This window comes from Eretmochelys imbricata, chromosome 3 (assembly GCF_965152235.1).
Source record: "Eretmochelys imbricata isolate rEreImb1 chromosome 3, rEreImb1.hap1, whole genome shotgun sequence".
Classification (NCBI taxonomy): Eukaryota; Metazoa; Chordata; order Testudines; family Cheloniidae; genus Eretmochelys; species Eretmochelys imbricata.
The window spans coordinates 147,119,924-147,139,033 of NC_135574.1; the positions used below are offsets into that span (position 1 = coordinate 147,119,924).

Consider the following 19,110-nt stretch of genomic DNA (forward strand, 5'->3'; position numbering starts at 1 on the left):
GAAGACGGAGCTCGGAACAGTGCCATTTCTCTCTCCTAAAAACAGAAAATAGCTAGAATAAATTAGCGTTTTAGTGTTTTCTTTTGTAGTTAGTTGATTTTAAAAAAAAATTTTTTTTCTTTCTTCTCTTCCTCCTCCTGCTGGGTTTTTTTTCGCTCTCCTGTGTTCCCCTCAGGAACACACCACTTTCTTTAACAATAATGCCAGGCTCCCCTGGCTTTAAAAGATGTAATTCTTGCCACAAGGCAATACCCAGGTCCGATGGGCACCTACAGTGCGTGAGGTGCCTCGGTGAGCAGCATATCCCATCGAAATGCACCCACTGTGGCAACCTGAAGCCGAGAGCCCGCCGTGACAGGATCTGAGGCTCAAGATGATCCTCATGGAGAAATTTCTCCATGCAGGATCTAGCAAGGACAACCACAAAGTCCTCCACCAAAGACTCCCCAGTGCGGTCTGAGCCCACAAGAAGCACCGTTCCATCCTCTCAGGAAAAGAGGAAGTGAACTTCTATTTCTCCACAGGGGGATCCACATAAAAAGAAGAGGTCCCTTGCGAGTTCATTATCATTGGTGCCTATGGCCCCCAGAGCCAGTACTTATGATTCTCCTGGTACCTCTGGCACCAGCCATGCCCTGGCACCAAAGCCCAAGGAGTCGAGACACAAACCCTCTCAAGACTCCTCCACGGCACTGGGCACAACAGCAACAGCGACTGACACAGCATGGATCATACAATTGCCCCCGGCACTGGTGGCGGCTTCGGCACTGCCAATGCCCACAGCACCGACTTTGCATGCAGCACCCGCGAACGGCACCGCAAAGCACCACTCGGTGCAGATGAAATCGATGCATAAATCAAATGGTTGCCACTCGACCTCACACCGATACCAGCACCGCCACAATATCTGACTCAGACAGCCATTACTGTTTCCTCGGTACCACGCTGGTCACGTATTAGTACTCCCCTGACCTCCCCTGTGGCATTGTCCATCTTCACAGATTCGGACATCTTCTCTCTTCACCAATCTCCCCCATACTCCAAAAAGGAAGATGGGGAACAGCTCAGACCTAAGCACCGCCACTCTCAGGTGCCCTGCTAGTGGTACAGACAACCATGGATGTTCCCCCCACCCCCATGCCCTTCCCAATCCAATGACCACCTTGGGACCCATGGGCGGCATATAGGTCACATTATTCTAGGACCTCCTCTCCACGAAAGGGAGACGTACGCTTTCCACCCACATCGCCAGCACCCGCTACTTCCGTGGCCCCTGAGCAAGACACAGAAGCACCTCAGATTGAGATGGAGACAGAGGATGTGCGCCTTGCACACAGTCCCTCTTCCTCTCTGCACAAGGCGATAATGCCACCTCCACCCACGACAGCTGATGACCTTAAGCAATTCCAGCACTTATGTAAATGAATTGCTACTAGCCAGGACATTCCCCAAGAGGAGGTTCAGGAGAATTAGCACAAACTACTGAAGATACTCCAACCTTCCTCTGCTTCAAAAATTGCTGTCCCAATTAACGAGGCCATTCTCCAACCCAGTGGAGGCAATATGGAAAACACCTGCTACTGCACCTCCAACATGCAAGAGGACTGACAGAAAATATTTCTTACCCACAAAGGGCATGGACTTTCTTTTTTCACACCCACAGCCCAATTCTTTGGTTGTGGATGCAGCAAATCACAGAGCCAAACAATTCCAAAATCAGGCCATGCCACAAGATAAAGAGCACAAACATCTAGACCTACTGTGCAGTAAGGTGTACATATCATCGACTCTACAGTTCCGAATTGCAAATTACAGCGCCCTTCTAGCTAAATATGATTTTGACAATTACGGGAAACTGTTTGAATTCTCTGCTGACCTCCTGGAGAGCAAAAGAGCTGAGCTCAAAACTCTGCTTATCGAAGGACAGCTAATATCTAGAATGGTGCTGCAGGCAGCCCTAAACATGGCTGACACAGCAGCCTGCACTACTGCCACGACAATCGTAATGAGAAGAGCCTCATGGCTCTTATCCTCTGGCATACCCAAAGAACTCCAGATGAAGGTAGAAGATCTATCTTTTGACAAAGACAAGCTGTTCTCTGCCAAAACAGAGAGACCCTTCACGCTATGAAGAACTCGCTTGCCACGCTGTGAACACTGGGCATATATACACCACCTCAAAAGAGGAAGAGGTACCAGCCCTACCAACGCCCCAGGGAATCTCCCTATGCCTGACCTCACTCCAGACCCTACGAAGTGGGAAGACAAACAGACCACCTCGACGCCAACAACCACATCAACAACCCTTGGCACCTCAATCAACGACATCAAAACCACAGTTTAGAATCTTTGATCGAGGGTTTGAACGACCTCACCATCTTACCAGCTATACAGTGCCCATTTGGGCCACACCTACGCCATTTCCATCATGTGTGGGAGCTGATCACATAAGACCGCTGGGTCTTAGAGATAATCTTATCGGGCTACTCCGTCCCATTCATTACCCGCCCTCCTACCCAACCCACCTCCTTGTCCCTCTTCAGGGACCCCTTCCACGAGCACCTTCTGAGGCAGGAGGTACAACACCTCCTCCTTCTAGGAGCTGTGGAACTAGTTCCCACTCGTCACAGAGGGAGGGGATTCTATTCCTGCTACTTTCTGACACACAAGAAAAACGGAGGTTGGCGCCCAATATTAGACCTCAGAAAACTCAACAAATTTGTATGCTCCCAAAAATTCAAGGTGGTCACTCTAGGCACCATAATACTGGTGCTGGAACAAGGAGACTGATTTTCATCCCTCGACCTACAAGATGCATACTTTCATATCACAATACATGCATCCCACAGATGGTTCCTTTGATTCACAGTGAGACATGACCATTTCCAGTTTGCATCTGATGAAGTGAGCTGTAGCTCACGAAAGCTTATGCTCAAATAAATTGGTTAGTCTCTAAGGTGCCACAAGTACTCCTTTTCTTTTTGCGAATACAGACTAACATGGCTGCTACTCTGAAACCTGTCATTTCCAATACAGAGTGCTATCATTCGGACTCTCTACAGCACCCAGAGTATTCTCCAAAACTCTGGCAGTAGTTGCTGCATACCTGTGCAGGCAGGGCATCATCCTCTTCCATACCTGGATCACTGTGTGTTTGAGAACTGTGGCTCTAGATACCTTTGCTACAGTAAGTCCCATCTTGCTGGCATAGAAGGATTTGGGTTAATTTTTGCAGCTGTGTTTGCTGATAGAGATCAACTGACTATTCCTTAGCATGACAACTGAGACTGTTAATAAACATTTTTCAATTATATTACAATACCTACATTAGCAACTAAAGCTGTTTTCTTTAATCCTGTCAGTGTGTATTAAGTTGCCAGCAGGATTGTTTTATTATTCAAGTAATCAAACATAATGGAGGTTGTAAGATGCAAATAGCATACATTTCATATAGTTGGGGAGATGAGAGAAATTAACAACCTTGCTGTGTCACATGGGAACAATATTTTAAATTTCATTAGCATTTACAATCATAATTGATGTTCCTAAAGACAATAAAAAATAAGAGCCCAACTGTCAACCCTTACTAACATTTGGAGAAAACTTAAATGAATAGTCCCAATATAGCCAAGTAAGTGCTCACTAACATGACTAAGAGTTCCACAAATGAGCCCTAAATTAAATATTCCACACTTAGTTAATTTATAGAATGAGTTGTCACATATGTTAGGTAATTTAATATATGCACACTTTTGTCAGGGCAATAACTACTAAATAACATTTAACAATTGACTTATGAGTAACTTCTAATTAAGAAACTTCTGATTAAGAAACCTCTAAGAAATTATGTGGTACTTTGACAAATTCTAATTTTCATGTAACTGATATAGAAGATTTATTTTGTTTAAGATTAACACTCTAAAACAGTTTAAATGTATGAGTCTATTGTTGAGAAGTAAATAAAACCCTTTGTAATAAATGTGAATAAACGTTTTTCATTCAGCTTAATTACTTGTTAAGTGCAGTAAATACACGTCATGCTCAGAATTTAGAACTAGGATGTGGTTCTGCTCTGAGAACTGACTGTAGAGGTCCCTACCAGGGGTACCTGTTCCCATAGTGCTGTGGGCCTGGAACCTTGTAGAAAGCAGGAGTGTTTGTGTCCCCTGGCATGAAAAGTTTGCATCAGAGGTTATAAAAAGGGGACCACAATGCTTTTCAGTTCCTTTCTGGCCACTGGCTTTGAGTATCAGAGCCTTTGTTCCCTTGCCCTACAAGTGTCCATTATTTTCTCTCCATAATTTGGGATTTTTTCCATGTTTTCTCTTTTATTTGCCAGCTAGGGTAATTACTATTTAGTGTAGTTTGTTCTTAGTGCACTCTTCTGTTCGGAAAAACAATGAGGAGTCTGGTGGCACCTGAAAGACTAACAGATTTATTTGGGCATAAGCTTTCATGGGTAAAAAACCCACTTCTTCAGATGCATGGAGTGACTCAGATACAGACTAACACGGTTACCCTTCTGATCTTCTGTTTGGGGCTCAGTCCTAGTTTCAGATCAGTACAAGTTCTAATCCATCTCCTTTGGTTAGGGTTTTCACCTTGGACCAGCATAGAATCATATGATCATAGAAATGTAGGGCTGGAAGGGACCTCAATAGGTCATCTAGTCCAGTCCCCTGCTCTGAGGCAGTACTAAATATGATCTACATCAGCGTTTCCCAAACTGTGTTCCGCACGATGTGAATAGGTGTTCCGTGAAAGAATCGTAATTAAAAAAAAAAAAGGGGGGTCTTTTAAATTTTTTTAATTTTAAATTTGGCATATTTGAAGTGTAGCTTACAACTATTTTTGAATGACTATAATTTAATGTAAAATTCTTTTCCCGGTATTATTCCTAATATTAAGCGAATTTGTGATAGAAAAATGCAGAAACACCAATCCCATTAAATCCAAATTTGTATTTCTGTTTATAAAAATAGATTTTCCTAGTAAAAATCTAATTTGTTTGGTGTTTGTGTATGTATAAAAACAGGTTTTTTTAAGTAGAACACTGTTTTTAATTTTGACTCTTGCACTTGATTTTTGTGCTACTTTATACGTGCTTTCCACTTAGAAATTGTTAGTTCAAATTATTTTAAATTTGTATTTTTGCTTTGTTTTATAAAATAAAATATATTTGAGCATAAATAACGCATTTTTTTTATTTGAAAACCAGACGACTACAAAATAATATTATAAGTGTTCTGTAATAGGCTAAAAAGTGTTCCGTGGCCAAAAAAGTTTGGGAAACACTGATCTAGACCATCCCTGACAGGTGTTTGTTTAACCTGTTTTTAAAAACCTCCAGTGATGAAGATTCACCTATCTCCCTAGTGTTTCAGTGCTTAACTACCCTTACAGTTTGGAAGTTTTTCCTAATGTCTAACGTAAATCTCCCTTGCTGCAATTTAAGCTCATTACTTGTTGTCCAGTCCTCCGTGGATAAGGAGGACACTTTATCACGCTCCTCTTTATAACAACCTTTTTTACAAATTCTTGAAGATTGTTACCATGTCCTCCCTCAGTCTTCTCTTCTCCAGATGAAACAAACCCAATTTTTTCAATCTTTCCTTGCAGGTCATGTTTTCTAGCTCTTTTATCGTTTTTGTTGCTCTCCTATGGACTTTCTCCAGTTTGTCCGCATCTTTCCGAAGTGGCTCTCAGAACTGGACACAATACTACATCACAGCCTTATCAGTGCTGTGTAGAGTTGAAGAGTTCCTTCTTGTCTTGCTTGCAACACTCTTGCTAATGCATCCCAGAAAAAAGTTTGCTTTTTTTACAACAGTATTGCATTGTTGACTCATATTTAGTTTGTGATCCCACCCTTTGCTGCCAAACGTGGGAAAATAATGGGCTTCATAAGATATGCCTCCGATGAGACCAACATATTAGTATCCAACTAGCATGTCAGGTTACTTGTACTGTTGGGGGAAGGACAATTGTCCAGAAAGTGATTTCATTGTGCTACCTTAACTCCCAGAGCCTGATACAATAGGTCAGGGGTGCTCAACCTATGGTCCGTGGCACAGCCCACCAGAGCATTTCATAAGGCCCATGGCGGGGCTCAGGCTGTCAGCCCCACACTGTGGGTCTAGGGCTGTCTGCGCCACATGGCAGGGCTCCTGGTATCAGCTTTGGGAGGTGGGGCTCAGGCTATCAACTCTGGGCAGCTCTTTATTTTGATTTGGGAGAGGGTGATGTGTTCTTTACTGTTTTTTCCCCTGTTTTCTATCATTCTGATACCCGTTTTATTCACTGATTTCTTTGTTTTTAAATAGACAATACCATAAATAGAAACAGCCTATCTAAATACATACGAAACAAGCTGAACTTAAAATATAAATCCATACAGGTGACTTTAAATCTTTTTAAAATATGTGGAATCTGTTTGGCCCACACAAAGTTGTGCTTAGATTTGTGTGACCCTCCTGTGTAGTAAGGTTGGGCACCACTGCATAGGGAGACTCATGGAGGAGGCATTGGCAATGTATCAGCTCTGGACTTTCAATCTGTGTGCTTCTTGGTTTCATTGAGGGCTTCAGGTTCCAAGTCTAAAGGCTTGTTCAGTCCATACTGCATAGATCTGATGATGATCTCTGATCCTAACAGACTAACCTATGCTGAGTCATTGGGAACTCTTTCAAAAGTTTGGAAAAAAGAGAAAGAAGAGGATGCAGGAGCACTCACCCAATTTTCAGTCAAAGTTCTAAAGCAGAGGAAAATCATGTATTCAAAACTCATGAGTCAGGCCCCCAATATCATGAAGTTTTTTAAAATAATACTTTTTGAATTCTTTTATTTGCCTTCTGGTTTCTGCTCCTTTAAGGGTGCATTTGCTTCATGTTTTCAAGCTTTTCTTTGTAACTATGAGGGAGAGAAGCTTACTTTTTAAATGAAAGCAGATTCTTATGCAGTCTCTTGATTGCAGCAGCTGAAGTTTTAAGAAGAGCACCAAGTAACATGAAACTCATGATAAAATCATGAGAGTTGGCAACACTGCCATGGTGCCATTTTAATGGAGCAGTCCATGGAGCTGTAGAGTGAATCAGTTTTGAAATCAAGGACTGAGAGAACTTCTTCACTCCCCTAATCCTTAGTTCTGTTGGAGAGAGCATCTCTGGTTCTAGAATCTCTCTGAGCCTCCTGGCAGCAAGGTCATCTTGTTGGTTCCTTGTCTTTTCTTATGGTGGGGGGAGTTTTAGGTCCTTTCTTGCACCTGACTCAGTGTTAACTACTTGGCTGGTTCCCCTTGATCCCCTATTGCTCTTCCTTGGACTTGCTCTCCTTTGAGGGATCTAGTTTCCCCAGGTCTGAGAGCCACTTAGCTTGCTTTTGTTCCAGCTGCGAAAGAACCCAGATGTTCATCCTGTGAGCTGTTGGGCTTCTAGGGCACAACAGACTTTCTGTAAGTTCCTTTTCAAGGACAGACATTTTGAGGAGCCTTCCTGGTGTCTTGACTGTCACTGCCTAAGGCACTTGCATGTTCCCCTTTTATACTCAGTGGTCCATTTGGCTTCCCCAGTCCCAGTCTACAATTACTACCTGGAATGGCACAGCCTTTGGTTTGGAAGCACATTTTGTCCAAGACAAAACTCACAAATTACTGTGTATTTTGGAATCTCATCATAAAGGAAAAATTACACATCCAATAAATAAAGGCTTAGAATTTACCAGATGTTATGGCTTACTCCTAGATCAATCCTTCCTGTGGCTTCATCGGGTACTAGTAAAGAGGTTTTAAATATTTTTTCCTCACATCCAAACCCTGGTTCGCTCTTTGTCTGAGCTGCAGTGGTAATGCCAAAGCTCAGTTTCCTGAGTAATGCTTTAAGATGCTGCCAAAAAAAAAAATCAATAACTTGAAGAAGAAAGCTTCTTCCTCAGCCATTATAGCCCTAAGAATTGAGAACTACTAGCTGGTCCTCTCTTGGTTTACTTAAATATTTGAGAGAATATGTACTGAACCATCTTTCACAAGAGATTTAGGCTCCATTTCAGCAAAGCCTGTGTTTAAGTCTAACTGATGTCAGTGTGACATAATCATATGCCTAAAATTCAATACTTATAGAAGTGCTTTGCTGAATCAGGCAAATTATTTGATTCTGAAGGTCAAAAGTATTTTGTGATATCCATTAAGCATTGTATGACGTTTCAGATTCTGAAACAAATGCAGTGCCACTTCGCTCGGTTAGAAGAGACATTTTGGGCTGAAGTCATGGGACTCTCTTTGGATGTTCGAGTGAGAACTGAGAATTTAAAATCTTGAATGTCTTTAGATGGAAATAGATGAGGTCTTTGAGAAAGGGAAAGAGAGGAATCCACTGGGTCAGTAGGTCTATCTCAGATTCCATTCAAGAAAGCATCTTTTATCTGTCTTGCTTCACTTTCAAAGGCAGTGCTCCTGAGGTCACTTTCTGTCCAACAGTGACTTCCTCCCAAATATCAAAGTGGAAGATCCCAGAGGCAGTATAGCACTATTTCTGCTTCCACTACTCTGTTAGCCCCATTTGTTTGGAATGGCTGTTGCCCTTATCTGAACAGTTGGAGAGAGCACCATGTTCTCAAGGAGTCAGAGCCTCTTTTTAAGTCATATATTCTCTCTTTAAATTTTCAGGGGTAAGGATAAAACTAGAAAAATCCACTCTGATTCATATCCAAAAAACTAGCCTTTACTGGGGAAAGTTTCAGTTCGTTAAAGACATCTGCCTTCTTTCTGACAAAGTTCAGTATTTAAGAGATTCTATTTTCCATCCTCCATAACAGCCTCAGAAATCTGTTCAAATCATCCTTCTATGCTTACTGGCATCTGCCACCTTTGTGACTAGCCTAAGACCTCTCCATCCTAGTGTCAACTTCTTGAGCAGACACAACTATCCTGATTTCTAGACATCTGTCTCAATGGTACTATGACCTCATGCATCCCAGAACACGGGTCAACAGAGGCTTTATTCTTGAAGAATTACAGCTGCTGTTGAGAGAGAGTGAGTGTGTGTGTGTGTGTGTGTGTGCGTATGTGTGTATATATATATATATATGTATATGTGTGTGTGTGTGTGTGTGTATATATATAATCACGAATATGTGAATCTAAAATGTCCATTACATTTTGTGAAGGAATTTCTTCACATGCTTCCCAATAAATCACTTACTGAATGGAATATGAAATATCTTACAATACAAAAAGAGAGTTATGTTACAAAACTGTAAAGACTGTTAGGTCTTTTCAGGAAGTTTTTTAATACAGTGTCTAAGATTTTTTTTTTATTCTTTTGTGCTTAAATTTTTAAAAAATTGGGGGAAGCATTTTCATAGAAATGTAGATAAAGTGGGCTGCTGACATTATTAATTTTTTTGAAATTTCTGAGGTTCTATGTTAACACAAAAATGGCCGCTTATACAGCCACTGAGTTTACCACTGCTCCTTCAAAAAGAAATTTGGTTTCATTCTTTAAATGGCTGGTAGCCAGTGACATCTTTTAGAAAAATAAGATCTCTGAACACTGTGCTAAAGGATTAATTTTTGTTTATAATTACATTGTTCAAAATGCATTTAGTGATCTCTCTCTGTTTTTGTTGAGCCTAAAATGTTTTCTTTAAAATCAACACATGGATTTAAATAGTATGCTGTCACAAGGCTGTGGCTTTGACCTGAATACATTGACAAATGCACATTGTTCTAGACATTTTTTTAAAATTCTGGTAATGTGTCAAGCAGTGTTGATTCAGTGAGCATAAATTATGTTCCATTAAGGATGGAGAGGAAGATGCAGATTTCATTTTACAAATTTTTCAAATTCTGTCTTGAGTTTGTGATCAAATATGAACCTAAATCAACATCCCAAAAGAGTAAAGACAGTGGCCTTGTGTCTTAACAAGCTGTAGTGTGGATATTATGTTCATGGAATATGAACAGGGAATTCAGATAAAAACATAAAATACTCTTTTTGGAAGGTTACAGCATGACTGTTTCTTAAAATCCAGAATCTTAGCATACAAGAGCCAAGGGCAGACAGAGAGAAAGCAGGCTGCTCCCTAAAGCAGAGAGGCACACTCATTCCACCTTGTTCTAAGCTGAATCTTTGCATATTGACTGTTGCTAGAGCCTGTCACATGCTTCCCTATAGAGCTCCCTAGCTGTAAGCAAACCTAAAAAAACCTTTGAGAATTTAAAGTGTTGGTTTGCAATTTTAACACAGTTTTCAGTACACCACAGTGGGGGTGGGAGAAGGGTGGCTTTACACCACCTTTTTGCTTTTCCTGTTCTGAGCTTAGATGGCTGTTCATGCCAATCCTGGTCCCACCCAACTGTAATGGTCCAAAAGGACCATTACAGCTGTTGGGATAGCCAAAACACAGAGGTACTGCAGCCATGCTCCCTTCCCCTGATACTTCCTTGTGCTGGAGACAGCAAAGGGGATGTGATGCAGAGCTGGTTAGGCCAGCTCTAGGTTGCCCAGGGTTATCCGGAACAGGTCAACACTTAGCTGGCCAATTAGGCCAGTGGAGTAGAATAGAGGCTGTAATGGAGACCAGGATTTCCTCCAGTGACTAGTTCACAGGCCTCTTTTGATTTGTCTTAAACTGTAGATGGCATTGATGACCAGTAGGTTGTGCTGAGTTTTCATATTTTGTTGGCTGAGTTATTAGGGTAAAAATACTGCAGTTTGTAGGTGAATTAATGATGCATAATAGCTTTACCAAAAGTAAATCATTCCGCATATTTAACAGTAACCAACCAAAGTATATATTTTCAGCAATACATAAATGGCAAATGCATATCTCATTAGAGTATGCACTGAAATTCTCCCTAGAATTGGCTATTAATCTTTGGAATACTTTACTATTGGGGGAAAAAGGGAGAAAATGGGCTAAATTCTGATGTCAGTTACACTGGAGTCAACCTGGAGTAATTCCATTGCAGTCAATCACCTTTATTCGGAGCTGTGGTTGAGCTGAGCATTGCACAGCCCAGAAGGGGGGTGGAGAAGGACCAAAAGGTGGCTTTATGCCAATTCTGGGCCTCCCAGATTCAGAGGCAGTGAAGAACTGCAGTGGCCTTCAGCTTAAGCTAGTGCAGGCCCAGGGTCTACTTTAATTTACATAAAGGGCCACTGAAGCAGCCCACTACAGCCGGAGCACAGTGTATTCTGGCCAAGAATCCTCCCTTCTAGCAACTGCCCCTTCCTGGTCCTGTCCATACCTCTGGGAGAGGGTAGGCAATTGCCGGCTTTGCAGCCTTGTATATTCACAAAGCGAGTGTTCAAGAGCCAGAGCAGAGCCTCGAATCAGGGTGTCACATTTTGGGGTGAAATCCAGACCAGTGAGAAGAATGGAAGATTGGTGAGGAAACTACCTTGAAGAAAGACTGTAGCTTGTTAAGTTGGGTCTTAGCCATTAGAAAGTATATGTTTACTTTTGTTTGTGTGTAACCCTTGCTAATGTTATTCCTTCTACTTGGTATCACTTAACCTATGTCCTCTTGTTAGTAAACATGTTATACATTTAATCTAAACCAAATCTAACCTAAATGCTGTGTTTGCATTGAAGTAATTGTTATCTCTAGTTATTGTGGCAAACTGCTGAATATTGTCTCTTTAAAGGACCATTTATCTGAGTGGCCCAGAAAAGGGCTGGACACTTCAGGGCAGATGTTTTGGGGGAATTCAGGACTGGAAGTGTGCTGAGGCCATCTTGCCAGGTGTAACCAAAGCTGCTGGAAACTGCGGGTGTCTGTTGTGTTGTGGCAGGCTGCTTAGCATCAGAAGCATTGAACCAGAGCTGCACAGACACTTAAGATACTGCGTGCTTGTCCGCTGGCTGTTGGTGTTTGGGCTGTGAGCCACAGCAGCAGAGCATTTAAGGAACCCAGGGTGACAGGGCAGGTGGTGACACAGCACCTTACTTGTCTGGATTGCACCCCAAAACGTGAGAGATGGCCACTGTAGTGACTTTGCATTAAATTTGGAGTTACCAAGAACGGAATTTGGCCCCATCTCTCAGACTTTCTACATCAAAATTGCTGTGTTTATTTTTAAAATCCAATTTGCTTATAATTTGTACTCTTAGCCCCAAAAATTCACACCATACAGTGTGCATAATATAGCCAAGCAAATGATTCACAGCAAATTATTTATTTGAAAATCTCATCCTCTTCCTCTGCTTCCAGAATGTCAACAAGTAGATCATAGGCTCCTCAGATTTATTCATTATTCTTATTGATTCAGCATATTTTTACCTTTTTTCTCATTTTTTTACTTTATGAATTGATTGCAAACAGTTTGCTATGAGCATTTGGGTCTCAACAATCAAAATACAAGATGTATTGGTTGGTCACATAAGTCACATGATATTGTTTCTATTATGTTACTGAATGAGCCTACCTATTATAAACAGGAGAAGGTACTGGACCTTTGAATCTCTAAGGGAGAGGTAGCCAGTTAGAGATAAGTAGCAGAAAAAGAGGATTAGGTAATTTTAGAAAATTTTAAACGTTTCCCTTTCTGGACTATTACAGTCCTTCCTAGAACCATAATTCCTGGAAAAATTAGATCACTATGAGATTTGCTGGCTGCATATGAGCTAATAAAATTTAATTTTCTGTTGTTACATTCACACCAAGTAGTTCTGTATGTGCATGTGTAACTGTGGCTGAAAAGGTGTGGTCAGTTCCTTGTCAGATTCTTTTAATTGCCTATGTACCAGGACTCTAGCAAGGGATTTTTTGAAACACTGTCTTCTTTCTGTGCCAGCAATTGTCCTATCCCATATAAAATATTCCACTTCCAATGCAGATACTTGTGTATGTGAGCTTAGAATGGGCTCTGCATGATCGTTTTTGTGAATAAAACTTGATTGCTTGAATATTCACAGAAAACAAACAGAAAAAAGGCACAAGCATTGCAAATGCCAATTCATTTTTAAATTCAAGCCAATATTTGTTGATTTTTTTTCAGTATCTCCCAATCTCTAGTATTAATTAGTTAATGCAAGTAAAGACAAAAAACATTCTACAAGAGCTAATTATTGTTGGTAAATCCTATTTTTAAAATTATAATGAAACCCTCATCCCCAGTCTCAGACAGTTTATGGGCCAAATTCCACTCTCCTTTACAAGACAACATACATATCACAACCTTCTTCTTGCTGGTTGTTACAATGTATTTATTATTTAATCATTGTCATAATGATTTATTTCTGATAGCATCCAGAATTTGCTGGGTGAGGTAAGAAGTCACTTTCCAAAAAATATATGGCCATTTTAGCAGGTTTTCTGCAACTTTCATCCCCAGCACTACTAAACTCAAAAGAGATGATTTGGCCCATAGTTCATTATATAGCAGGTGTAATTAGTTCAGGTTTGTTTTACCAACTTTTAGTATGTTTTTGTAGGGAAATGCTCATTTAAAATTTCATTTTGCAAAACAATTTTTAATATGATTTTACCGTATATTTTTTATTACAGATACAAACTACACAGTGTAATAATGTTAACCTATGGTATGGGAGCTATATTTCCATCTAAACTAAGATCACCTGCTGTCACCCCCACATCTCCTTCCTACAATTTTTGTATTACAGCATTAAAGTCACCTTTTTCATTTATAGTCATACCCTTTACATGAGTGGGCAAACATTCAGATAGGAAATGACTGTTTATTTTAGCCTGTTTTCTCCAGGAAATTCAGCTGCAAAGTGAGTCATTAACACATTGTATTTTCTAGTAGCACTTTGACCTTATACCCAGTAGTCCTATAAAATCTGTGGCAAGGTGTTGTATGCTATCTTTTGTTGTTAAAAATTTATTTTTAATTCCTGGAAGTTTGTGCGATAAATTCATAGTGGTGGACAAAGTAGCCACAAATAACTAACGGCTAGAACTTCAGTGTGTTAGGAACAAGTTCCATGTGTTGTGCACATGTAGTAATCCGGACAGTAATGACAAAGGGCCAGATGCTCAACTGATGTAAGACGGCATAGTTTCACTGAACATTTGATCCAAATTATTTGCTCTGCCAACTGTAATTCTAATGCTTTTTCAAAATGTTCTTTACTGAGGAATTGTAAACATATATAAATTGAAGCAGCAAAAAGAACAAAAAAATAATATTTTACAATAGTAGCATAATCATTAATAATAAAAGAAATTCCATATGTAGATTTCTCACATCATTTTTGTTTTAAGTAAAACAAAATAAATGCCTGGATTAGAGTATAACAGTTCATGAGGATCAGAACATAAAAACATCCACCTATAAATGCAGCGACAATTTTTTTTCTTCCTGTGGGACAGTCAATGACACTAGCACTTTTTTACAAAATGGGTAATATTTTACTTCCCTATTATTCTTTTTATGCTTCAAGAAGCACACTATTCAAGATTAAGAAACAGGCCTCAAAGCCCTACAGTTTTCAGTCATTCAGTGGCTTTGTGGCAGTCTTTTGAAAAATTAAAACCAGCAAGGCAAGAGCACCAAATTGACAGGGGTTTCTTTTTCTTACTTTGAAATGTATATGTGAGTTATGACCGTTTACACCATCAGAGAATCTACCTTGATGACTCCATATTTTCCAGCTAATAAAGTAGCTGGGAAAATGGGCAGGGGGAAAAAATCCTCCCCTACAGACTACAGAATACCTGCAGAGTGACTCTAGAAAACCTTGTTTAGCCCAGTGGTTCTTAACCAGGGGTACATGTACCCTTGGGGGTACGCAGAGGTGTTCTGGGAGTACATCAGCTCATCTAGATATTTGCCTAGTTTTACAATAGACTACATAAAAAGCATTAGCAAAGTCAGTACAAACTAAAATTTCATACCTACAATGATGTGTTTATACTGCCCTGTATACGATATGATGTAATGTAAGTATAGTATTTATATTCAAATTGGTTTATTTTATAATTATATGGTAAAAATGTGAAAGTAAGCAATTTTTTAGTAATAGTGTGCTGTGACATTTTTGTGTTTTGATGTCTGATTTTGTAAGCAAGTAGTTTTTAAGTGAGGTGAAACTATGGGGTACACAAGACAAATCAAACTCTTGAAAGGGGTACAGTAGTCTGGAAAGGTTCAGAGCCTCTGCTTTAGCCCAGTAGCTAAAGAAGCCACTCTGCACCCTCATGCACCAACCTTCCGATAACTTGCTGAGGGGGAGGATGACAGGATCAGCATATCAGTGAATCCCTAACCCAACTGTGACTCACGTGGATCAGGACTCTGGATCACTCCAGGGGTGCAAGCTATGCTGGTTCTGACAGTTGAGGGACCCTCCACACTTGCAGATTTACTATCTACTGTACTGGTTAGTATGCAAAACGCACTTGTTTGCATTTGGTCTGCTCAGACTGGATTATGGCTTTTAATTGAGTAGGCACAATCTCTCCCCAAGTATGCTGCTTGCACACAGATGGAGGAGATTGTCATGTGTCTGCCCAACCGTACCCATACATTGGCCATGCTACAGCAATAATCCAGTTTCTTCTCTGCTCCTTTTCCATCATCCTGGTCCCTGTATGAGGGAAGAAGCAATGAATGAGCAATCTCTGAGCTCCCTGGTCCTCAGAGATTGCTGTTATGAATGGTCCCTACACAGCCATACAAGATGTTGGGGGGTGGGGGGAGAGGGAAGCTCCTTGATTGACTCTCCACCCTGTACAACCATGCAAAGGCTTCTCACAATTTGGGCCCCAGCATTAGTGCAAATTAATGAGGGTCTACTATGTCTCTGACTCTACTTTCTGTGAAAAGAGAAAACTGAGGTAGACTCCATAAAATCTGATTAAATCCAGTTATCTATAGTTTTTTACAATGGATAATACAAAACTCCAGAAGATATTTCCTTAGCTGGAAGGATGCGCCCACTAAAGATTTTGACCTCCTCCTAACTCCATCACCCTTTTTTTATTCTTCCTTTTTGCTATGCAAGCCACAGAAGTCCTCCCATTTTGGTTTCCATCTCAGGGCCCCGTCTCATTCTCCTTCCACAAGGGATTCTGTGGAGTTTATAAGTAAGAATTGGTCAGAATTAAATTCCAGACGAAAATGTTGAAAGCAAGTGTTATGGCAGACAGCTTGTTCAGATGAATTTTGTTCACTGAAAAGTATCCTTTTAAGTATATTCTGATTTTTAGAGTTTTCTTGGAGCAAATTACAGTGTTCATATTGGCCACTAGGACTCCAAATTTTGTGGCCGTTATAATGTGGCTGTTTAACAAAATTATAATACTTAACGTTTATGTAGTGTTTTACACTTCAAACCACTTCACAAACATTCGCTTATTTATAATTCTGGACAATAGAAAGACCATTCGGACAATTTTCAAGTATACATTTCTCTAATTTTTATTTTAAAAAAAGAGGAGGGGGAAGAGCAAATAAACACAATTTATAAGTTTAGTCATTTTTAAGTAACATTCTCGACTTAAAAAAAAAAAAAAAGCACTTAATCTTGAGCCAGATTCCTTTTCCAGCTGCCTTAACAGGTTGATTTCAGTTTAATTTACACAGCTGGACAGGTCTGCGGGTGGCTGGAAATGTTTTAGGTAGGTGGCCATTTACCACAGGGTGCATTAATATGCAGTGAATAGGAAATCTTGCAAGGACTTTTGCCCAAAGCGCATAAGTAAAAATCATTCTAATATGCCCATCAGTTTCTTTTAAAACATTTAAGGTTTGTTATCAGTTTGTGGATGGTTCCTATTGAATCCCTAGATAGAACTCTGTAATGCAGTACCATATATCTACACAATGGTTCTCTGACGAGCTTAGCCAGAAACAAAAGAGCTGGAAGAGAGACATGAAAAACATACAAGAACTGAGTTATGCTGATGCATCAGAACATGCACATTAAAGTTAAAATTAAAAATAAAAAGCAAATTAAACAGAAGGAATGCTGGTGTCACTGACCTTAGTTTCAAATAAAGGGAGAGGCAGCCAATATCAGCATTTATATACTTTTAGGAGAAATGCCTAAATTTAATGGAATACCATTGGTACAAGGGAACTGGATGTCTCTATTTGCTTATTGATTGATGAGAGGTATTTTTAGATATTGAAGAGCAAAGATGGTTCATCTGGGAAGAGTTTTATTTGAGATATGGTCATGACAACATCCTATAAAAGAATAATTTATGGAACAGAGTACAGGCTGGATGATTTTGAAGAAAACATGTTGGTATATCTGTGAATTTTAGAGGAAATATAAGCCACTTACCCCCCAGTCATTAACATCAGTAATACAGTGAAACCTGTGTTAGAGACCACCTTTGGTAGGCAACCTTTTCTAAAAGGTTACAGTCCCATAGTATCACCAATGCACTGAGCATAGTTTTACTCCACCTTTATTAAGTAACTGATTTTTGCTAGTTTTCTAATGGTCACTCAAGACAGGTTTCACTGTACTTAAATGGGTATGTCATAGCTTGCTATGATGTGTGTAAGTTCAGGAAATGGGGCAAACAAAATAAAGTAGCATACAATAGATTTCTCTCTCTCTCTCTGAGATATTTTCCATCTATTTGGTGATAGTGGGTTGATTTTCTATGAATGAAAATGTATAAATTGAGTTATCTGTGGGGGATAAAACTGTTCAGAGACTTTCTAGCTGTAACAGTATACACTTGAAGATTTATTTTAACTGAACTTCCCTTGTAAACATCTATAAAGAACGAACATTTAGAAAGTGAGCACCAGATTAGGGTAAGAGAACAAACTGGGTTGGGGGTGTGTGTGTGTGTGTGTGTATATATATTATATATAATTTTCATATATATATATATATATATATATATATATATATATATATATTTGACAGTATTTTTCTTTCTCCTCACACACTCTCTGGTCTGATCTGCAGTCCTTTCTGTTTGTTAATAACGCAAACTTGTGTTCCCACTACTGGGACCCTTGTTCCTCCCCACCCCTGACCTTTATGGTCTACACTCCCTGCCACATCTCTTCACTATTAAATTTTGTAAGCTGTTTGGGCCAGAGACTGTCCTTTATTTTATGCTTGTACCCTCCTCCAGCACAATTGGAACTAAATCCCTATTTTCGGATGTCAGAGTCTATTGTAATACAAATAATAAATAATAATATAATAGTCAAGCAATGTTCTGTCCCATATAAAATATACCACATCTATTGTGAATTCTCAAATGTGTAAGTTTTAAATTTGTTAACCACAAGTTTTCTTGCAAGTAAAATTTGATTTTATCAATGTGCATTGAAAGTAAATATGTGGGTTCATAACATGGGGAAGCAATTTCATTTTTAAGTTCAGAGTGGGTACTCGAAAAATGACATGGACATAATTTTTTCTTCTTTTAAGTTATCAGTGATTCTATAAAAGATGCTAAGTCAAATGTTGCTAGTGTTAGAAAAATTACTCTAACCAACATGTAACTACACAATTTGATCCAGTGTAGTAGATGCTGTAGAGTAAAAGTGTCTTGCAGGTAAAACAGCAGAATAACCCCTAAATGAAGACTAAACTGATTAATATTAATGTTCAGTTATTTCCATTCTTCCACTGATAAATATTTTTGTGTCCTTACAGACATTAATGAATGCCAGCTGCAAGGGGTATGCCCTAATGGTGAGTGTTTGAATACCATGGGCAGCTACAGATGTACCTGCAAAATGGGATTTGTGCCAGACCCTACTCTTTCAAGATGCATACGTAAGTAATAGAAATGATCTAAAACGGGGCTTTTTCCTTGCAGCATACAGTGAATTAAGCAGATTAGACTTTCAAACAAACTAGTGTTGATTAAAGATATTGTAATTATATACAGTTACAAAGAAGCATAAATCATCAAGTTAAAGATCTCTTAAATACAGGACAATGATCAAATAGGAAGATGCCATTCTGAATCACGAAGATAATGGATGACCCAGGGGTTGCAGCCCGAAACCAGGAAATTTTCAAAGTTGCACAATCAACCATAATTCTGTCATTTCCTAATATTTGAGTGCTTGACTTTGCAACCTTAATGCTCTTTTAATGTAGATTTTGTATAATTTCTTAGGTTTTTAAACAAGCAAACTTTTAAAAAGTCCATCATGT

At 39.5% G+C, this 19,110-nt stretch overlaps 1 protein-coding gene across 1 annotated transcript in view; it reads left to right on the forward strand.

Annotated features, from left to right (window-relative positions):
- The window catches only part of LTBP1 (latent transforming growth factor beta binding protein 1), a 375,845-nt gene that overhangs the window by 207,022 nt on the left and 149,713 nt on the right, over positions 1 to 19,110 (forward strand). Inside the window, exon 10 of the mRNA XM_077812182.1 lies at positions 18,601 to 18,723. Coding sequence (XP_077668308.1) covers positions 18,601 to 18,723 — 123 coding nt within the window. The remainder of the gene's footprint in view (positions 1 to 18,600; positions 18,724 to 19,110) is intronic.